Consider the following 17,987-nt stretch of genomic DNA (forward strand, 5'->3'; position numbering starts at 1 on the left):
GGTTGGACTAGGTGATCTCTAGAGGTCCCTTCCAACCCCGAACATTCTAACATTCTGTGATTTTTTTATATGCTGCCTTCTAAGCATGTATGGTGAGTCCTGTGGACTGAGTGGGTCAGAAGTTCATCTTGGAAAGCTTAATATGTTCTTAGGTTAGGTGACTTAACAATTTTTCTGAGGAAGTTTCTTCAGCAACTAGTATTGTTATTTCTGTTTTCTTAGAAAACTTGCTTTCAAGTCCAGAGCTAAGCCTTTTGTTCTTAAGTACTGAAATACTTATTTCATTCTTTTACCAGCATGAAGATATCAGTCAGCCGGAGAATATGTTGGCTGTAAGTGTCTCCTTTTTGTTGGTGCTTCTGTTCTGTGTAAGATACAGATTCTTACTGATGGCTTGGATCAGTAATAGACATGAAGACAGCTTAGTCAAATGATCACTTGGAGTTTTGAAAAAATTCAGCTAGAAAAAAAAGTGGATTTTAATTCCCTTGCAGCTCTGTTTGGAATGGATTTTTTATTTTTTTGGGGGGAGGCCATGCTTTCAGCGGCACACAGAACCAGAATCTTCTTTATTCTGTTAATTCTTGTGGCGAGATACCCAGGATAAACAATGAATTATCTGTTAATACTGTTCTGTTAACAGCAGTAGAAGTAGGAACAGTGTCTCCAGAATGTATTGAGGTTTTGCTGCTATATGAAATCTTGAGGTTAAAAGCAACGCTTTGAAGTTGGCAACGGAGCCAGGATAGTCTCTTTTATCCAATGTCTGAAACCTGAAACTTGCAGTCTGGCGGATTGCCAGAGTCTAGTCCTTGAATTTCAGCTTCATCTTAGTGTACCTTTTTTACCAGAATTTCAGCAAAGGTTTGCATTTTGCCTTTTCAAGAGGCAAGATTTAAAGGATATAATTAAACTGTGCTGTCTGTTAACTCTGTTAGGCAGCTAAGTACCACACAGGTACTTGATCACTTCCCCTCATTGCCCAGTGGGACAGGGGACGAGGAAAAGAAGAATGATAGCTAGAACGCTTGCGGGTCAAAATAAAATTGCTTAATAAGCAAAGAAGTGGAAGAAGAGAGAAGGAACAAAAAACAAGTGATGCAAAGGCAGTTACCACCTCCCATGGTAGACAGATGGCTACCCAGTTCCCAAGCAAAAGGTGGCCAACCTCCCTAAACCCACTTCTCGCTTCTTCTAGCTGAGCACAATGTTATGTAGCGTGGAATATCTCTTTGGTTAGTTTGGCTCATCTGCCTTGTCGTGTCCCCTCCCAGACTCATGCACACTCCCAGTTTATTCACTGTGCAAGGTGGAGACGGCCTTGCCACTGTGCAAATGCTGTTCAACAAAAGCTAAAACATTTGTGTGTTACCAGTGTTGTTTTGGTCAGATATAAAACACAGAACCATAGGAGTGCCTGTGAAGAAGATTAACTTCATCCTAGCCAGACCAGTGCCTAAATATATACAGAAAGTTCTCACATAGTCTCCGAATCCATCATTATTTAAATAAACAAAAAGCAAGAACATGGAGAACTTTGGAGAAACGAGCTTCATGCTCAAAAAGATTTCTGTGTAATTTAGTCGCTGTTTGGTGGTCTATGAGTATCCCCCTACATTCAGCAAGGCAGAAAGGCAGGCAGCTCCTTGTATGTTTGTGTCTGTCTTCATTCACCCCTATATCAAGAACTACAATTTGCTCTCTTCTGGAAATATCCAAGGGTAGGTGATGGGTCCCAGTCTTTCCATCTGAGTTTTTACTGGTGAATTTATTTTAAACGTCGGTTATAAAAGTGGAATGTTGTTTACTTGATACAGTTCCTTAGTATGTTTTCAGTTCTTTCTTCAGTCAGCAGTAACTTCACATAAATTATTGGAGAAGCAATGCATAGTCTTTGAATCCTGTCCCAGTCCACTTAAATACCCCTTCTGCCTTAGGATGGTGAGGACCATGTACTATACCTGTGTAAATATTGCAGTCTAAACACCTTAACTACCAACCATACATAGCATTTTGTTCTACTCAAGTGCTGTGCTCATTTATGTCCTGTTTAAATGGAGTCAAAAAGAGCTCCTAATACCTCTGATGTGTAAGGAGAAAGTACAAGAAAATGTGGATGCTAGATGAAAAAGTGATTGAAAGAAAAAACAAAAAAGACCTGCATGTGCAGGGTTACTGGTCTGTGTGCAATAGTGTAAGCATTTTTTATTTTTAATTATTTTTTAAAGTATGTCATTCAGGTAGATGGCATGGAAGTTAACATTTCTTGTGAAATACTTTATTAAAATAGATAGTTGTAACTTCAGTCTTACGCAATAAACACTGGGCCTTGACCATTGGCCACTTCAACTCATTCCTGTGTTGCAGAGGCAAGGAGGAGGCTAAAAAAAAATACCACACTAACACTAGCAACTGTTGAATCTCTGTCAGTTAGTCTCTTTCATGCAGTATTGCTTACAGATCCTGTGTGGCCACATTTGTCATACAAACCGGTTTTGTCTTGGCAGGCTTGTACAGTAAGATTTTCTTTCTTGGAACAAGAATTATTTATTTAAAGCTATCAGATAAGACATTAGATCAGAGGTTAAACCTAGTATTTTTTCTTTCTTTCTTTTTCTGTTTAGGAACTCCTGAAAAAAAGTGCAGATTTGAGGCTTGGAAGTTGAAAATATCCCTTTTACTTTGTATCTAAGAGCTGATAAATGAGGAATGGGTTGGGAATGGAGCAAGACTGTTGTGCAAGAAGTGCTTCAAGGATATTTTGGAATTTACTTGCTAATAGACCTTGGGTGATAATACTGGAGATTAATTTAATTAGACCATAGTAGGAATCAGAATATTTAACATTAGAATACTTTTAATTAGATCGTCTTTTCTCAGGTAGCCAAACAGGCTGGGCTATCGCCAGAGCTTGCCCAGAAGCTACTTGAAATGACTTCATCCCCTGCAGTGAAGAACCGACTGAAAGAGACAACAGAGGAAGCAATAAAACATGGGGTGAGATGTTCCAATACCACTTGGCATCATAGCTATGCATTCATTCCTTACTAAGAATACTAGGAAGCAAGGAACTGTGATGGTGATTAGAAAATGCTGTATAAAGCATCTCTCTCAGGTGGTCTTTGCTTTTTGAATGTGTGAATGGTAACTCACTGTTGTTGGTAGTTCATCTCGTGGTCATCTGGGAAACCAAGGCTGACCCGTTCAGCTCCCTCCAGCTGGACAGCAAGCTACAGGACTAGTAGAGATACCATTTATCACTACCTGACATAAAACTGGATTTATCAGGTTGCTTTTTCTGCTCCTTCAGCAGGGGCACACAGGCTCCATTATACTGATCTTTATGAATGAAGAAGGTGGAAAGGAGAGGATAAAATGTCAAAGTTACTGCTTCTTATTCATGAAGATTTTTCATGTATCTGTAATAATTTCTCTCATAACATTCTCTGTTTTATCTTCACGGTGTCAATAGGCATTTGGGATGCCTGCTGTTGTGGCACATTTTAATGGGGAACCTCATCTCTTTTTTGGCTCTGATCGTTTAGAGCTGCTAAGCAGCGTTATAGGTGAGTACCTGTAATAATGTCACATTTAGTTTGCTGCTTTCACCCTCCTTTAATGAAATATGTAATACAGCTAAATAGAACATTCTTAAGGACTTCTAAATATTAAATAATGTCAGGGTGTCAAGCAGTGGAACAGGCTGTCCAGGGAAGTGGTGGAGTCACCATCCCTGGAGTTATTTAAAAGACGTGTAGATGTGGTGCTAGGGCCATGGCTTAGTGGTGGGCTTGGCAGTGCTGGCTTAATGGTTGGACTAGATGATCCTAAAGGTCTTTTCCAGCCAAAAAGATTCTATGATTCTAGCTGCCGACTGGAATTTGTCTCAGTACAGTTAGAGTGACCAAAGACATAGTCCTCTTGCAAACAAGAAGCAATTCGTGTTCTACATCCTCTCTCAGTATGTTTCAAGGCTTTGTGCTCCACATGCCAAATTCTTGCTGAAACTCCTTAGTTTTCAAAATGTTCATATTTAACCTTTCAGTACTGGGCACTACGTCTTGGCTAAGATTAAGTCTATGGCTGATACTGGGTTTTTTGGTAGTTTTAACATTTTCATTTTATATCTGTTAGTTTTTAAGAAAAAGCACATTACCACAGCCACCCAGTTCATAACTTGTAATTACCAAAGTACACAACTTTTTAACAAATATTCATATATATCCTTCTTTCCATTTTTCTATTAATATTTAAGTTTTTTTAAAAGAATTGGAATAAATTGTGATAACTAATAAAACTCAGTCACCTGCTTTTACATTACATGAGTTAAGAGTGCGTTTGACTACTGATCTCAAGATTTCACACTTAAAAATATTCTTGATGAAAACGAGAGTAGGGAAGATGCATACCCAACATCTACTACGACAGTCACTGATCCAGATTGGAATGTTATGGCCTTTTTTTATAGTCTTGACAACAGATTTCCTTTTGTTTCTCTGACTCCTCAGCCTCCCATCCTTTTCCTTAGCCCTAGCCTCACAAAAAAAAGAGTCCTAAATTGGCTTCACCCTTACATAAAGTGCCCAGACCTGCAGAATCTCTTGTCTGTGACAGAAGAAAAAAATTCTTTGGTACAACTTCAGTTGTGACTAGACAGTGAGGGATTTATGGAGCTAGCTGAAGCATGCCAAACAAGATACAAATCTGTATTCCACCACCAGTAGTCACCCTTTAAAAAAGGAATAGGAACAGTCACCTTACTGCAGAAATGTGACTGGCCAATCACTTCTATGTAATAAATTTTGACTTTCTCTTTTGTGCTGGTTTTTCTTGTAGGTGAAAAATGGCTGGGACCAGTTCCATCAGTTCCAAGTCCCAAGATGTGAAAAGTCCTGGGGAAATACATAAGAATTAAAATATGTATGTACAGGGTCAATCTTCAGTGATTATCTGAATGTACCCAATTTTATGGAGAGATGGCTTTCTTATCCTTAACAGCTAACTTTACAGCTCAGTCTCATCTCTAATTATGAAGACATCCAAGGTTTGCCAGTACTACCAATCTCACGCGGTTTTTACCAATACAAATGTGCTTTTCTTTCAGCAGATTAATGATTAACATTAAAGATTAAACATTAAATATTTATCTTTTTGCAGATTAAACATTCTTCTTTCCTATTCAGTTCTCTTTTACGTTGAAGGCGTGATGATTAAATTGTTACAGGACTGCAATCTCTGGATTTCTCAAATCTTTCAGCTTGTCCATTGGAAACACACACACGTATAGCCTAAAAGAAGGTGGACACATCCTTCTTTTATTTTAAATCCGAGGTACTATATAGACACTAGAAGCACGGGTCAAGGTATTCACACTTTCTTTACAGTGTGGCAGTTGGAGTGGACACAAAAAAGAGTGGAAGAGAGTGGACGCTTCAAACTCAAACTAAAATCTAGAGAACGAATCACGTATTTCAAAAGGAATTGTCCCTCTCCTGGACAGTATTTTAAACACCTTGCTCTGCAGTGACTGACATTTGAGGAGACGACCACACACTTGCATTCTTGGGCACCAACCTTAGACCTTGGAGGAGTTTTTAATTCCAGTTTTACAATAATGCCTTCAGAGGACAGTGGTGAATAACTTACCAATTTAGCTGGTTTCTGAACCAGACTTTCACTTCCTGAAGGATGGCCTAATTACTGCCTAATCCAAAAGTGATTTGGAAGTGGGTAGGAGGGAATTTCCATCATAGTCTTCAGAGGAAAAGATAGGCAAACAACCAAATGAAGAAATTTCACACTGCAGTAGTTTGGAATGTGGCCTTGTATTTGCTGAATTACAGTAACACACTTGAACTCCTTTGATTTGCACGAGGTTTGATTTGTCAGTGATTCCTGACTGATGCAGCACCGAAGGAAGCAGAACAACTAGCAGCAGCTGGAATTCTATTTTTTGTCCCTTTCTGAACTTTAGGGTAAAGCATATTTATGCTCGTTAACTTGAAGAGCAAATCTTGGAACAAAGCATCGGAAGTCTGTATCCTTCATGTTCTTAGAGCTGTAAAAGTGTTGTGGGAATATCATTTGTCCCCCCTGTCCACATTTTTTCCTTCTTAGACCTCTTTTAGCTCTTCAGGAAATAACCTATGATATGAGAACAACTTCCTGCTTTCCACCAGTGCACCCAGTAGTCTTTGGGCAAATCTAGCCTGGAATTAAGGGAATCTTTGTGAGATGTAAGAGGCTACATTCATTTAGGAGTTGGAATGAGAGGGAAGTTACCGTATGTGTGGATGGTGTAGATTTCTTTGATTCCCTTGAAACCATGTTAATTTTTTTTTTGCCATTTCCCCGCCCCCCTTAAATTTGGTAGTCTCCCATCTGTGCTGTCAAACTCATTTTGAGGTTGTGATAAAAATGAAGTGACTGAAACATCACTTTAAGCAGCCCTATACAGGCAGTGCTGTCTTCAAAATGTGTAAAATGCACTTCTGTGGAGGTAATAAACTCTGGTGGGAGGGTGAGGAGAATGCAAGGAACATCCTGAAATAATCTCATGATGAAAGCCAGGGGTTTATGAAACGTCCTTTGAATCAGGTTGACTGAAAAAAACCCAGCCTTTGTAACAGAGCACTGTTGATTTGGCAGATGGACTAAGTGAGATGGATCTCATGGACTGCTGTATATTTCCCAAAATGATCTTCAACCCACTTGAAATCAGTGGAAATGAAATGTTCAAAGTCTTGGGTACTACAATAGTCCTTAAACACTACTAAGATAAAGCAAATCCAAATTCAAGAATTTCCTTACATTACTTGTTGGTTGTGATAACCACTATGAAGTGGCTACAGCCTTTGCATTTCTATCAGTAAGTATGCGTATTGTTGCATATATTCTGACTGTATATCTACTTTGAGCAAAATTTGCCTGTTTGGGAGCAGAGCTTTGAGTAAACATCTGTCTCCTGCAACACCAGTGGCTACTGCTGCATGGAATTGAACCGTTTATCTGAAAGCTCTAAATGCCACCAGGTGGCAGGTCAGCTAAAGACTGAGCATGGAAACAACACTGAGAATCCAAACTTGGGTCTTTGTAGCAAGAACAGAGTTAGATACTAAGCAGTAATAAGAACTGCCAACTATTTATGAATAGCTGGAAGAACTTTCCTTCATAAAGATGATGCCTATTATACTTAGCTATATACCAAATTACTTCCTCACATCCACATGACTTTCAAGGTAGTATGCTGTTTAGCTGTCAAGCCAGAGAAGATACTGGACAAGGAAAGAGAGCTGAAAGAGAGACTCAGTTACAAAGGCAAAACTGGACTACTGAACTCTAGGGAACAAACTTGGAGCTGTGTTCCCCTTTGCTCTACTGTGGACCTCACCAGAATATCCAGTCCCACTTCCCATGCCTGGAAAAGCTGTGAAACTGGCATGGATCAGTAGGTCCTACCAATGCTAGGCTGAAAGCAAACAAGCAGGCGTAGAGACAGGTACAAAGTCACAAAATGAGCAAAAGAAAGGGGTTCAGTAAAATAGTGAAACCATAGGAAGCAGAGGATAGGTGCAAAGCAAGCTAGGTTGCATCTGAGCAAAAGAAACCAGAAAAAAACTAAAACTGAGCATAGGTCAGGGCCGAGAGAGTTGTCTCAATGGGAAATGCTGTTCCCTCAGGGGGAGCAAGCAACCAGGAAAGGCAGAGCTTAGGTGGATTGAAGAGGCCTGGCTCAGGTTGCCATAGAGGATCATTTGGGGAAGACGGTGTAAGATCTACTGTATTTATTATGAAGCTGTACGATACTTCCTGCACTCTCTCAGTGAGGCCAGGGACGCGCAGGGGACTGCCTCCACCGTGAACCACAAGCCTACAGCATTTCTGCATGTCTGTTACCTGTGCTCCTCACCCAGTGTACACCCCGACAGTGTTCCAGCGGTGACCTCTCACACAGCACAAAAGGAAGGCCTGCAGAACAAGGTAGTTCTTTAACCTTCCCCTGCAAGCACCTTCTTATTTTCCTTTCAACCCTCAGCAAGCAAAGCCTGAATCAACTCTTTCTTTTCTCCCATCCGTATCTCTATGCAAGTGAGAAGGAAACATTTTATTAAAGCACTTACTGGATTATGGAGCTGAGCATCTGCTTTGCTGCCTTTTCATTTTCCAGTGGAGCCAGCAACACTGCTGGAAGGAAGCAACCTGCTTCCTAGAAAGGAACCAAGCACAGAACAATAAATAAATAATCAAGAGGGTATCCCAGGAGCTGCAAACCTAGCTAGCTTCACCCCAAACTTTTCACAGATCTGTGGCAGATGAGAGTGAAAGGAATGTATCTACACCCATCTTGATTACCTTTACCTTGTCCTACTTCTCATTCCAGCATGACATGAGGAAGGTGACTACCTAGCTTTCATTTCATTAAAAAAAACCCACAATCATTGGCCATTGGTTCCAGACTGTGTTTCAGTGCCACAGCTATTCCGGCTGTAGCTTTTCGCCTGAAGAAGCTATGTCTATAGCTATCTACTGAGTAGATAGATAGAGAGAGAGAGAGAGAGAGAGATAGCTATCTACTGAGTAGAATCAGCATTCTCCAGCTATCCTCAATGTTTCCATTAGTCCCATTTATCAATTTCTGTATCAGTCTACTGTTAGAAACAAAAAAGTTTGAAATAATACACCAGGTTCCAGTAGGTGGCAGCATCATGCAGTCAAGCTAAGAAATCACTGACTACATCTGGAAAGCCTCATTCTTAGGAATACACTTTGTGAAGCAGACTCTAATCTTACGCTCTTGCAGCGCTTCTCTTCCTTCTCCTCCTTCTGCCACCTCTCTTAAGATTCCCACATCTCACACCTCAAGGTTTAAGGAATTTTGCTTACTGTCACATATCAATGCCACAGCAAAACCAGACATGAAATACTTTGCTAAATTCACAAACTTAAAACGTGCTTCTGTCTTCTGTAATCATTTTATATTCACCATATACATTTCACAAGGAATGAGTATGATGTCTTTAATGCACAGCCCTCTTTGTTACAGGATTCTGATTTATTCTTCGGTGACCATCCTATGCACTGAGAATGGTTTTAAATTACTAATTTTAAAAACCCTTTGAAATTCCTAGGGACAGGATTTCACTTTGTGCTTAGAAATTCTGGGCCTCAACTCTGCTACCTCATGTACCTCACATACACACGTAACCTTTTATTTCCTTCCTCTCTGCCGCTTCTATGTATTACCACAAATACATTGTAAATGGTGTGGATAGTGACATTACCGAGTTTTCTTACTGGAACCAGCAATGGCACTCAAGACTGCATCTACCTCCTGATCAGGTGAGTTGATTTCAGTTAGTCAGAAAAGTATCCACTATGTTTATATCTTGTTAACAAGGGGAACTGCAACTACCCACAAGGTCAAAAGGAATGTGAAATCTTTTACTTGATGACAACAGAATTTCTGACACTCAAGCAAATCGAAGTAGTTTGCCTTTACACTAATTTCCTGCTCCCAATAGAATTTCTCCAGTAGTAACACAAGCTGTTCATACATTTTGGACAGAGAACCATCTTTCACACCTGCTCGGTCTCAGTGTGGCACCACAAAGACAATAGGAGTGAATACAGCTCAAATTTGTGAGAGGAGCTGTGGCCTGCTAAGGATAATCCCAGACCTGTGCAAATGATAGCCTGGACACTGACATGGCGATACAGTGAAAACCCTCACACCACCAGACATAAACCAGGTATTGCCTTTATGGTGCCACTTCTAGATCCCTTCAAAAGCAGTTACACAGTGTTGAACCTCCAGACCTTAGAATATTTATTTACCACTCTTGGTCTGAGATGATGACACTGAACTCTCTTCCCAGCCTTCAATATAAGGATGTACAGAAGCTCATTCCCAAGTTCTGCCTCTTAATAGCAGCTCATTAAGTGTCTTCTGCTGTGAAAATTCCTGACATGCTGTTTTTTCATATCACTACATTTAACACCTTTATGTCACCCCTTCAGCACAGGCAGGCTTTGTATATAGCACCCCACTTCCTAATTATAGCACACAGCGTGTGTCTCTTCTTCCTCAACACAGTAACTCCACTTGTTTTTCCTGTTCTTCCAGAATTTCAATAGAACCCTTGGGTGGTCTTGTGCAGCCAAGTATAAAACCGCTCATACTGGGAGTTGTTCTGTAGAAGTAGAGAGCCTTCACAAAACAGAAGTGTCTGCAGAACATCTCACAGCATCACGTCTTTATTGTTGTTACCAAGATACAATTTTAAGCAGGGATCTGATGGCCACTCTCTGATGGGGCTGCTGCAGACATTGAGACACCTAACTGTAAACTCGCTTCACTTTCTGACCTTTGTAATCTTTTTCAAGAATCCCTTTCCCACACAATTCCTATAAAGATTTCACTGTTCCCTTCAACCAACTTTTTTCCTTGCCTTCCAACATAAATCTCTAGTATCTCTTACCATCTCAACATCCTCCTATTCCAGAATCTATTAGCAACAAATGTTAAGTTTTGCCTTCCACAGTTCCTAATAACTCCTCAATCTTAAAAGCTTGGTCTTTTCAATCAGGGAATCAAAGAATGGTTTGGGTTAGAAGGGACCTTAAAGATCATCTAGTTCCAACCCTCCTGCCATGGGCAGGGACACCTCCCACTAGACCAAGTTGCTCAAAGCCTCAGCCAGCCTGGCCTTGAATGCTTCCAGGGAGGGGGCATCCACAGCTGCTTCTCTGAACAGCCTGTTCCAGTGTCTCACCACACTCACAGAAAAAAATTTTCTTCCTAATATCTAATCTAAGCCTACCTTCTTTCAGTTTGAACCTGTTACCCCTCATCCTACCACTACATTAGCTGATAAAGAGCCCCTCCTCTTTTTCCTGCAGGCCCCCTTTAAGTACTGAAAGGCTGAAATAAGGTCTCCCTGGAGCCTTGTCTTCTCCAGGCTCAACAACCCCAACTCTCTCAACCTATTATCATGGGAGATGTGTTCCAGCCCTCTGATCATCTTTGTGAACCTCTAAACCCACTTGAGTCTTTCTTACACTGGGGCCCCAGAGCTGAACACAGTACAGAATCACAGAATGTCAGGGGCTTGGAAGGGACCTCGAAAGATCATTTAAAGTCCAACCCCCCTGCCAGAGCAGGATCACCTACAGTAGGTCGTACAAGTACTCATCCAGGTTGGTTTTGAATGTCTCCAAAGAAGGAGACTCCACAACCTCCCTGGGCAGCCTGTGCCAGTGCTCCGTCACCCTCACAGTACGAAAGTTTTTCCTAATATTTTTGTGGAACCTCCTATGTTCCAGCTTGTACCCGTTGCCCCTTGTCCTGTCACTGGACGTCGCTGAAAAGAGCCTGGTGGCTCCGTCCTCCTGACACTCCCCCTTGAGGTATTTATAAACATTTATGAGGTCACCCCTCAGCCTCCTCTTCTCCAAGCTAAAGAGACCCAGCTCCTTCAGCCTTTTCAGTATGCCAAGTAGGGTTTCATGAGAGCCAAGCAGAGGAGCAGAATCACCTCACTCAGCCTGCTACTGACATTTCCTTTCACACAGCCCAGGACACAGCCTTCTGGGCTGCGAGTGCACGTTAGTGACCCATATTCAGCTTTTCATCCACCAACACCCCCAAGTCCTTCTCTGCAGGGCTGCTCTCAATCCATTTGTCATCACCCTGTATTCGTGCATGGGATTGCCTAGACTGAGGTGCACGGCTTTGCACTTGGCCATGTTGAACTTCATAAGCTTGGCATAGGCCCACTTCTCAAGCCTGTCCAGGTCCCTCTGGATGGCATCCCTTTTCTCCAGAGTGTCAACTGCACCACACAGCTTAGTGTTGTCAGCAAACTTGCCGAGAGTGCACTCGATCCCACTGCCCATGTTGCCGACAAAGATACTAAACAGCACTGGTCCCGGTACCCACCCCTGAGAACACCATTTATCACAGGTCTCCATTTGGATATTGAGCCACTGATTGCAACTCTCTGAGAGCAGCCATCTAGCCAATTCCTTATCCACTGAACAGTCCATCCAGCAAATTAATCTATTTCTAATTTAGAAAAAAGGATGTTATGTGGGAGAGTGTCAAATGCTTCGCACAATTCCAAGCAGATGATGTCATTTGCTCTTCCCTTATTCACCGATGCCGTATCTCCATCATAGAAAGCCACAAAATTTGTCAGGCACCATGTGCCCTCAGTGAAGCCACGCTGGCTGTCATCAGTCACCTCCTTATTTTCCATGTGCCCAACCATAGTTTTCAGGAGGAACCACTCCATCATCTTGCTGGGCAAGATCAACTTTCACAAAAACTTACACAGTTCCTTTGGCCTCATTCTCAGAAACAGACTGAAAATTATTTAAATTTTAATAATTTTAGCGTTAGGCTTATGCTCCACAGGAAATACTTCAAAAGAGTTAATTTTATCAAAGTGAAACACGATTGCAAACAGGGTCTGAGATCAGTGCAGTGGATACAACCTCAACAACAGATATTGCAATAGTTTTATGCCTGCTATGGGACTAAAGAGAACTTCTAATTACTAATCTCTGCACTTTGAATGGATCCAAGGTGACTTTAATCAACTATTTAAACTTTAATCAAGCACTACACTAAGAGCCCAGCCTTGGCAGCCAAAAAAGCTCAGGTTAGCTACCTGATTACCCATCTTCTCAGGACCTTACTGCTTTGTTCAGGAACCACTGTTTCTGTAATTCTAATATCCAAACTATCTATGAAGAGGTATGGGTACTGTATTCAGAAAAGCAACCACTGAGATACATGCTCTCTAACACATTAATTCTTTGTAATCTACTGTAACTCCTTCTGCAGTGTGTATAGCGCTAATTATTCAGAGTACTGAAACACACTCCCCCTTGAATTCTCCCCCCATTTGTCTGAGCCTGTCACCTACCCTTGCTGCTCAAATCTTTAGTATGGCATACAAAAGATTTTGCCAAAGGTATGTGGCTCAACCTCTCATATGCTTCTAGAAGCATAAGAGGAGTTTTCGTCTATATTCCTTGTATACTTGGTGAACTGCAAGTACTGGATGTGCAGTCACTGTCATCCAGCCACATGCTCTGAACCATAGAATCCTGTTTTGGTGGCCCCTTGAGAACACATCAGCTTCTGGAGAGAAGACATTTTAATAATGCACTTGGTAAAATCAGAGAGGGTAGCCTCTCTTTGTTAGAAATCATACACCCACCCTGTCATTCTCCTCTTCCTCAGATGTTTCATTTTACCTCAAACCACTACCACAACTGCTTACAGTGGATGAGGAACATGAGAATGCATCGTACAGCATCCTAAAGTCTGACTCCTCAGCATTCTGTGAAATGCAAGCATTCAACATCAAGCCTATGTGTAACACAACTGTTACACACGGGCTTATGCTTTTTGTGACATAGCTTCATTATACTCAGAAATAGTAAAAAGAAATTATTCATCCATAGCTAGTTTTCCAACCTAGGAACAGAATTCACATGACCTGGCTTGCATTCCACCACTTCTAGTTGCTGCTTCCTTTCATAGAAACACCAATTCTTGTTTCCACGGTGGATAACTGAAAGGACAAGACTAACTGAATTTTTAGGCCACGGGCCTAAGCATCTTAAAATAGAGTGAATCAAAGAACTTGCATTTAAGCAACATTTACCACTAGACATTAAAATTAATAGATGCCTTCATTCTGGAGATGAGATTTTAGAAATCTAAACACGTGATGAGTTGTTAAACTGAATATAAAGGAAAGGCACTACCCAGCCTAGGCCACCCACTCCCATAGCCACTCTCAACCTACTACACTTGGTCTTATGTGAAATTCCAGACAGTACCAGGGGACTATAAAAGCAAGTTTGGTATGTCAAAATCTTAGAAACCATTTCTGCACAGCTGTAACAGGATGAGTCAGAAAAGCATAGACATTAACTAATATTATAGAATGATTAACTAAGAAAATTTAAGGAAGCAGTGAGAAGGTAGGAACAAATTAATAAGATTTGCATTACTGTAGGATGTTTCAGTGCCAAATTATTTAGGAGCAAGTGCCAAGCTCTTGCACAGACAAGTCAGAATTCTCCTCCTGCTTATAGATGGGAGCATACCTAGGTCAAGGTGCCCATCCTGGTGATTTTGCATATGCCCAGTTCCCAGCAGAGTGGCTCCTGAAGTCCATCCCAGTAGACTTTTAGCTCGCACAGAGTCATTACAAAGGGACAATTCGAAGCAAACTGGTCACTTGACCACAACTCTCTCAAATATCATGGACATGGGAGGTAGCCTGGTGCATGTTTTGTATCAGTAAAGACCCTTAAGTTCAGCTTCTCCTAGCTCAGAATTTGGGATCCACTGCTTACAGTCATCTAGGAGAAAGAGCAGTCCACAAGGCTGATATGATTACACAGTAGAAGGTGCTTTATGCATGTAAGCCTGACATTTATGGTGAAATACTCACTGCCTGCACAAGAGACTAGCCAATAAACCCATGATGAAGTGCTTAAAAGTTCTAAAAAAATCCAAAAAAAGACAAGATAAGACACCTTTAAGATACTAAATATATTTATTCTTTCAGAAACACTGCAAAATATGGCCAGCCTTGACCCACAAGCAGTAATGAAACCTAAAGTCCCAGGCATATTACACGCCAGCATGCAACAGGGAGAACAGTAAAGACAGGGCCAATACAGGCCAAAGATACTTCCTCAGGAGATTAGGAAATATATTTTGGAGGAAATGAAGGCCAACATGCTTCTCCCTTAGCAGAGCAAATCAATAACATGAATTTAAGTGAGCTGAGACCTAGATTTCCACAAAGTCTCTCCTTCTCAGCATCCTTCCTCAGCAGGTTTTTCCATCCTCGTTCTTTACACTGCACTTCCTGACCTATGTAATCCAAAGGCACTAGAGACACAGATGGAAACATGGTCTTCCGCTCTTGCCTTCCGTGGGCCAACCCATTCTCATTCATCTGAGAGGAAGGGAAGAGAAGGGAAGGCACTCAGGCTGGCCTCCTTTCCCCATCATTAGTAGAGGCTGGTTCAGTGGCTGCTGATTGGACATTGAGAAGGTTATAGAGCCAAAATGCTCCAATAGGAGCTATCTGTCCATCTCCCTTTCCCAGGATTCCTGTTCCAGAACTGCCAGTGGAGTGTTACTTCGTGCCACTTCGTCTCTCCATAGTCCTTGAGGTCCTCTAAGTAAGTTCATGCTCCTCTTAGCCAGGACTCCCATTTCACCCCAAAAGTCTTGCCAGTATCTTCAGTGAGGTAACCAATGACTGAATAGCATGCGGTCCACTCCTGATTGGCTTGATGTTCCCACTCAGATGTGTCTGAGGAGGGAAAACACACACACACACACAAAATACCCATGTACTTTTCCTAGCATTTGGACATACACAGTACAGTGCTTGATTTTTCAGATGCAACCCACAGTCACCTGACCCTGAGGAGTTTTGCTACCAGGTTATTCAGGCTGGGCTCATTCTTTTGAGTCTGTCCCATGGGGAGAAGGACTCTTTGGAAGGCTACCTGGACAGTAAAGCAGAAAAACTAAGGACAACTGTCCCTGCATGTGGGAGAGAAGACTTGTTAGCCCACGTGAACAAATGTGGTTTCACGGACTGGAGCAGTCCATTTCAGAGCAAGTTGTAATGACATTCTACTGAAATAGTCTATTTTTTGCTCATTAATTGTGGAACCACAAATCAGGATCATGATAGGTTGACCACTGCAAAAGGGTATGTTGGAACTCAGCATGCAAGGACAGAAAGTAAGAGCTGGTTCGTCTTTTCTGTAAAGGAATTAATGTTTTATTTATGTGTTACCTTTGCATTTATTTCAAGGTTGGCTTTAGTAGAACATTAATGAAGAATTTAACCATTCACATCTGGAATCTGAAATGATTATTGAAGACCACCAGCAACATGCTGGACATCTCTGCAATAGAGACATTTTCTGTGCTGCTACTCCCTGGAGAGAACCAGGAGTGGACGGATGACATGCTACTAGGGATAACATTTTTAACACGGGCTGTGTAAATTACTACAGAATCAGCTGGAGCTCTTTTTGCATTAGAAGTATGCCTGTATTGTGGTTCCACAATTAACAAACAATAAATAAACTACTGCAGTAGAACTCAGCAGAACTGTCTCTGAAACAGACTGTTAAAATTACGTGCATAGCCTGTTCCTACAATACTGTGCTAATACTCTCTTGGTGAAAACGGTGTGATTTTCATGGTGGAATTACATGTCCTTGATTCTCTGTCCCAGATGTAATGCAGGAAGTATGACTGCACGTGGGCTGGTCCCTAACTCTGAAATTACACCACCACCTCACTCTGGCTAATCACCAACTGTGCAAAATTCCATGTTACCTCATAAACAAGCTGTCCAGGAATGAGCTAAACCACCACAACTGTGAAAAGAGTTTTTTCTGGTGATCGTACAAATGAGTTTGAGTCCATGACTGGAAAAAATGCATAGTGAGAACCCTGAGGACAGAAGTAGGCAGGCTGCCAAATCACAGAGGTCATGCCTCAGGATCCATAAACAATACTCATGCAAGTACTGTTAGTGAAAGCCCATGCTATGTTTACTCTCTGATAGCATGTGATACCAATTTGAAACAGCCATTGCAGCTGGCTCACCTCCCCAGCTCATGAATGGAAAGTGGGAGCTGGAAAGTGGGGGAAGTCTACAATCAAATGCAGAAATCAGGAACAGATGTCAAAAAAGCTTCATCGTTTTTTTCCAGGACATGCACACATTCTACAGTAGAGTAAGCAAGACTAGCCAATTTAGTAGATGTTTTCTTACTAAGCAAAATTCTTGCTGATTATCCAAGCTACCTAACTAGAGCAAGAGCCCATCACACATGCCTAGGCAGGAACTTCTAGTTCACTAACAAGGTCCTAGGCAGAATGAGAAAAGGGAGGTGGAATGATATCACAGTGCTAGAACATGGATGTTGCCAACCCATCAGTGGTTCCATGTCCTGCATTCTCTCTTGTCCTTGGCTGGCAGAGCTAGCATCTTAAATGGTCTGTAAGTCCTTGCTGTCCTGCCAATGCTGAAACCCAGGTTCCACCGAACTGCTTTGCCAGAGTGGTGTTCTTTATCACATCCATGCTCCTATAACGTCCCTTCCACACTCACCCCCACCAAAACTTTGGACACCCACCCGACCCAAAAACTAGTACCACAAAAACATACTTAACAGGACTCTTGCACGTTGGCTGTGACAAAATTCTGGGCACTCCTACAGCATATAATTGGGTACCTGAATTACTGTAGATAGTCACCAACCTGTAATTCTTAGGGAGCATTAAGTCTAGTTGGACAAAAGGCCCTTCCTTGTCAGACTTGGCACCTGGAACAACTACAACCATAAAGGTCTGCTTCTAGGGCACCTCCTGAAATTTTCCTGGAGTCATCCCAGTCCTGAAAAGGGGACATGCCCTGCTAAGGAGTCAGTAGCATTTTTGCCACAGGTCTCATCCAAGTTTCCATAAAAAATGAGGTGAGGCAAGCTGTTCCAGAAAGTCAGCTGCAGTCTCAGATTTTAAAACAGGCTGCTCTGGAGTCTTGGAAGTGTAAATCATAGAATCATAAAGGATGGAAAAGAACATTTCCATGAAGTCCTGAAGCATCCTAGATAGGATCACATCCCAGCATAATACAGCTTAGCACACTACCAGCAAAATGCATTTTTACAGTTTTTGACCTCAAGAAACTGGAGAACTTATTTGCAAACTACTGCATGAAGTGCTTTACAGGAGAACACTGGGTTTGGTATGGCGTACTCGAGCAATGAAACATCTGTGCAACATGTGTGCCAGCTGTAACACACTGGGAGGACTGATGACAGGCTAGGTCACGCTGATTTGGAGCAGCAGCACAAATCCTGCTTAAAGGGGCAGAACTTGAGTACAACCCCACATCCCAACATACCCTTGTCCAAGCTTC

At 41.7% G+C, this 17,987-nt stretch overlaps 2 protein-coding genes across 2 annotated transcripts in view; one reads left to right on the top strand and one right to left on the bottom strand.

The window, feature by feature from the left end:
• Positions 1-4,886, top strand: part of GSTK1 (glutathione S-transferase kappa 1) — a gene marked incomplete at its 5' end in the record, with an annotated part of 7,359 nt that extends 2,473 nt beyond the window's left edge. Inside the window, 4 exons of the mRNA XM_009878310.1 lie at positions 297-332; positions 2,881-2,997; positions 3,473-3,566; positions 4,837-4,886. Of these exons, the coding sequence (XP_009876612.1) occupies positions 297-332; positions 2,881-2,997; positions 3,473-3,566; positions 4,837-4,886 (297 nt within the window). The remainder of the gene's footprint in view (positions 1-296; positions 333-2,880; positions 2,998-3,472; positions 3,567-4,836) is intronic.
• A 9,674-nt stretch (positions 4,887-14,560) lies between these two features.
• Positions 14,561-17,987, bottom strand: part of RAP1GAP (RAP1 GTPase activating protein) — a 29,573-nt gene continuing 26,146 nt past the window's right edge. Inside the window, exon 19 of the mRNA XM_009878311.1 lies at positions 14,561-15,350. Within this exon, the coding sequence (XP_009876613.1) occupies positions 15,341-15,350 (10 nt within the window). The 3' untranslated portion in view covers positions 14,561-15,340. The remainder of the gene's footprint in view (positions 15,351-17,987) is intronic.

Source organism: Apaloderma vittatum, unplaced genomic scaffold (assembly GCF_000703405.1).
Source record: "Apaloderma vittatum isolate BGI_N311 unplaced genomic scaffold, ASM70340v1 scaffold521, whole genome shotgun sequence".
In the NCBI taxonomy this organism is placed as follows: Eukaryota; Metazoa; Chordata; class Aves; order Trogoniformes; family Trogonidae; genus Apaloderma; species Apaloderma vittatum.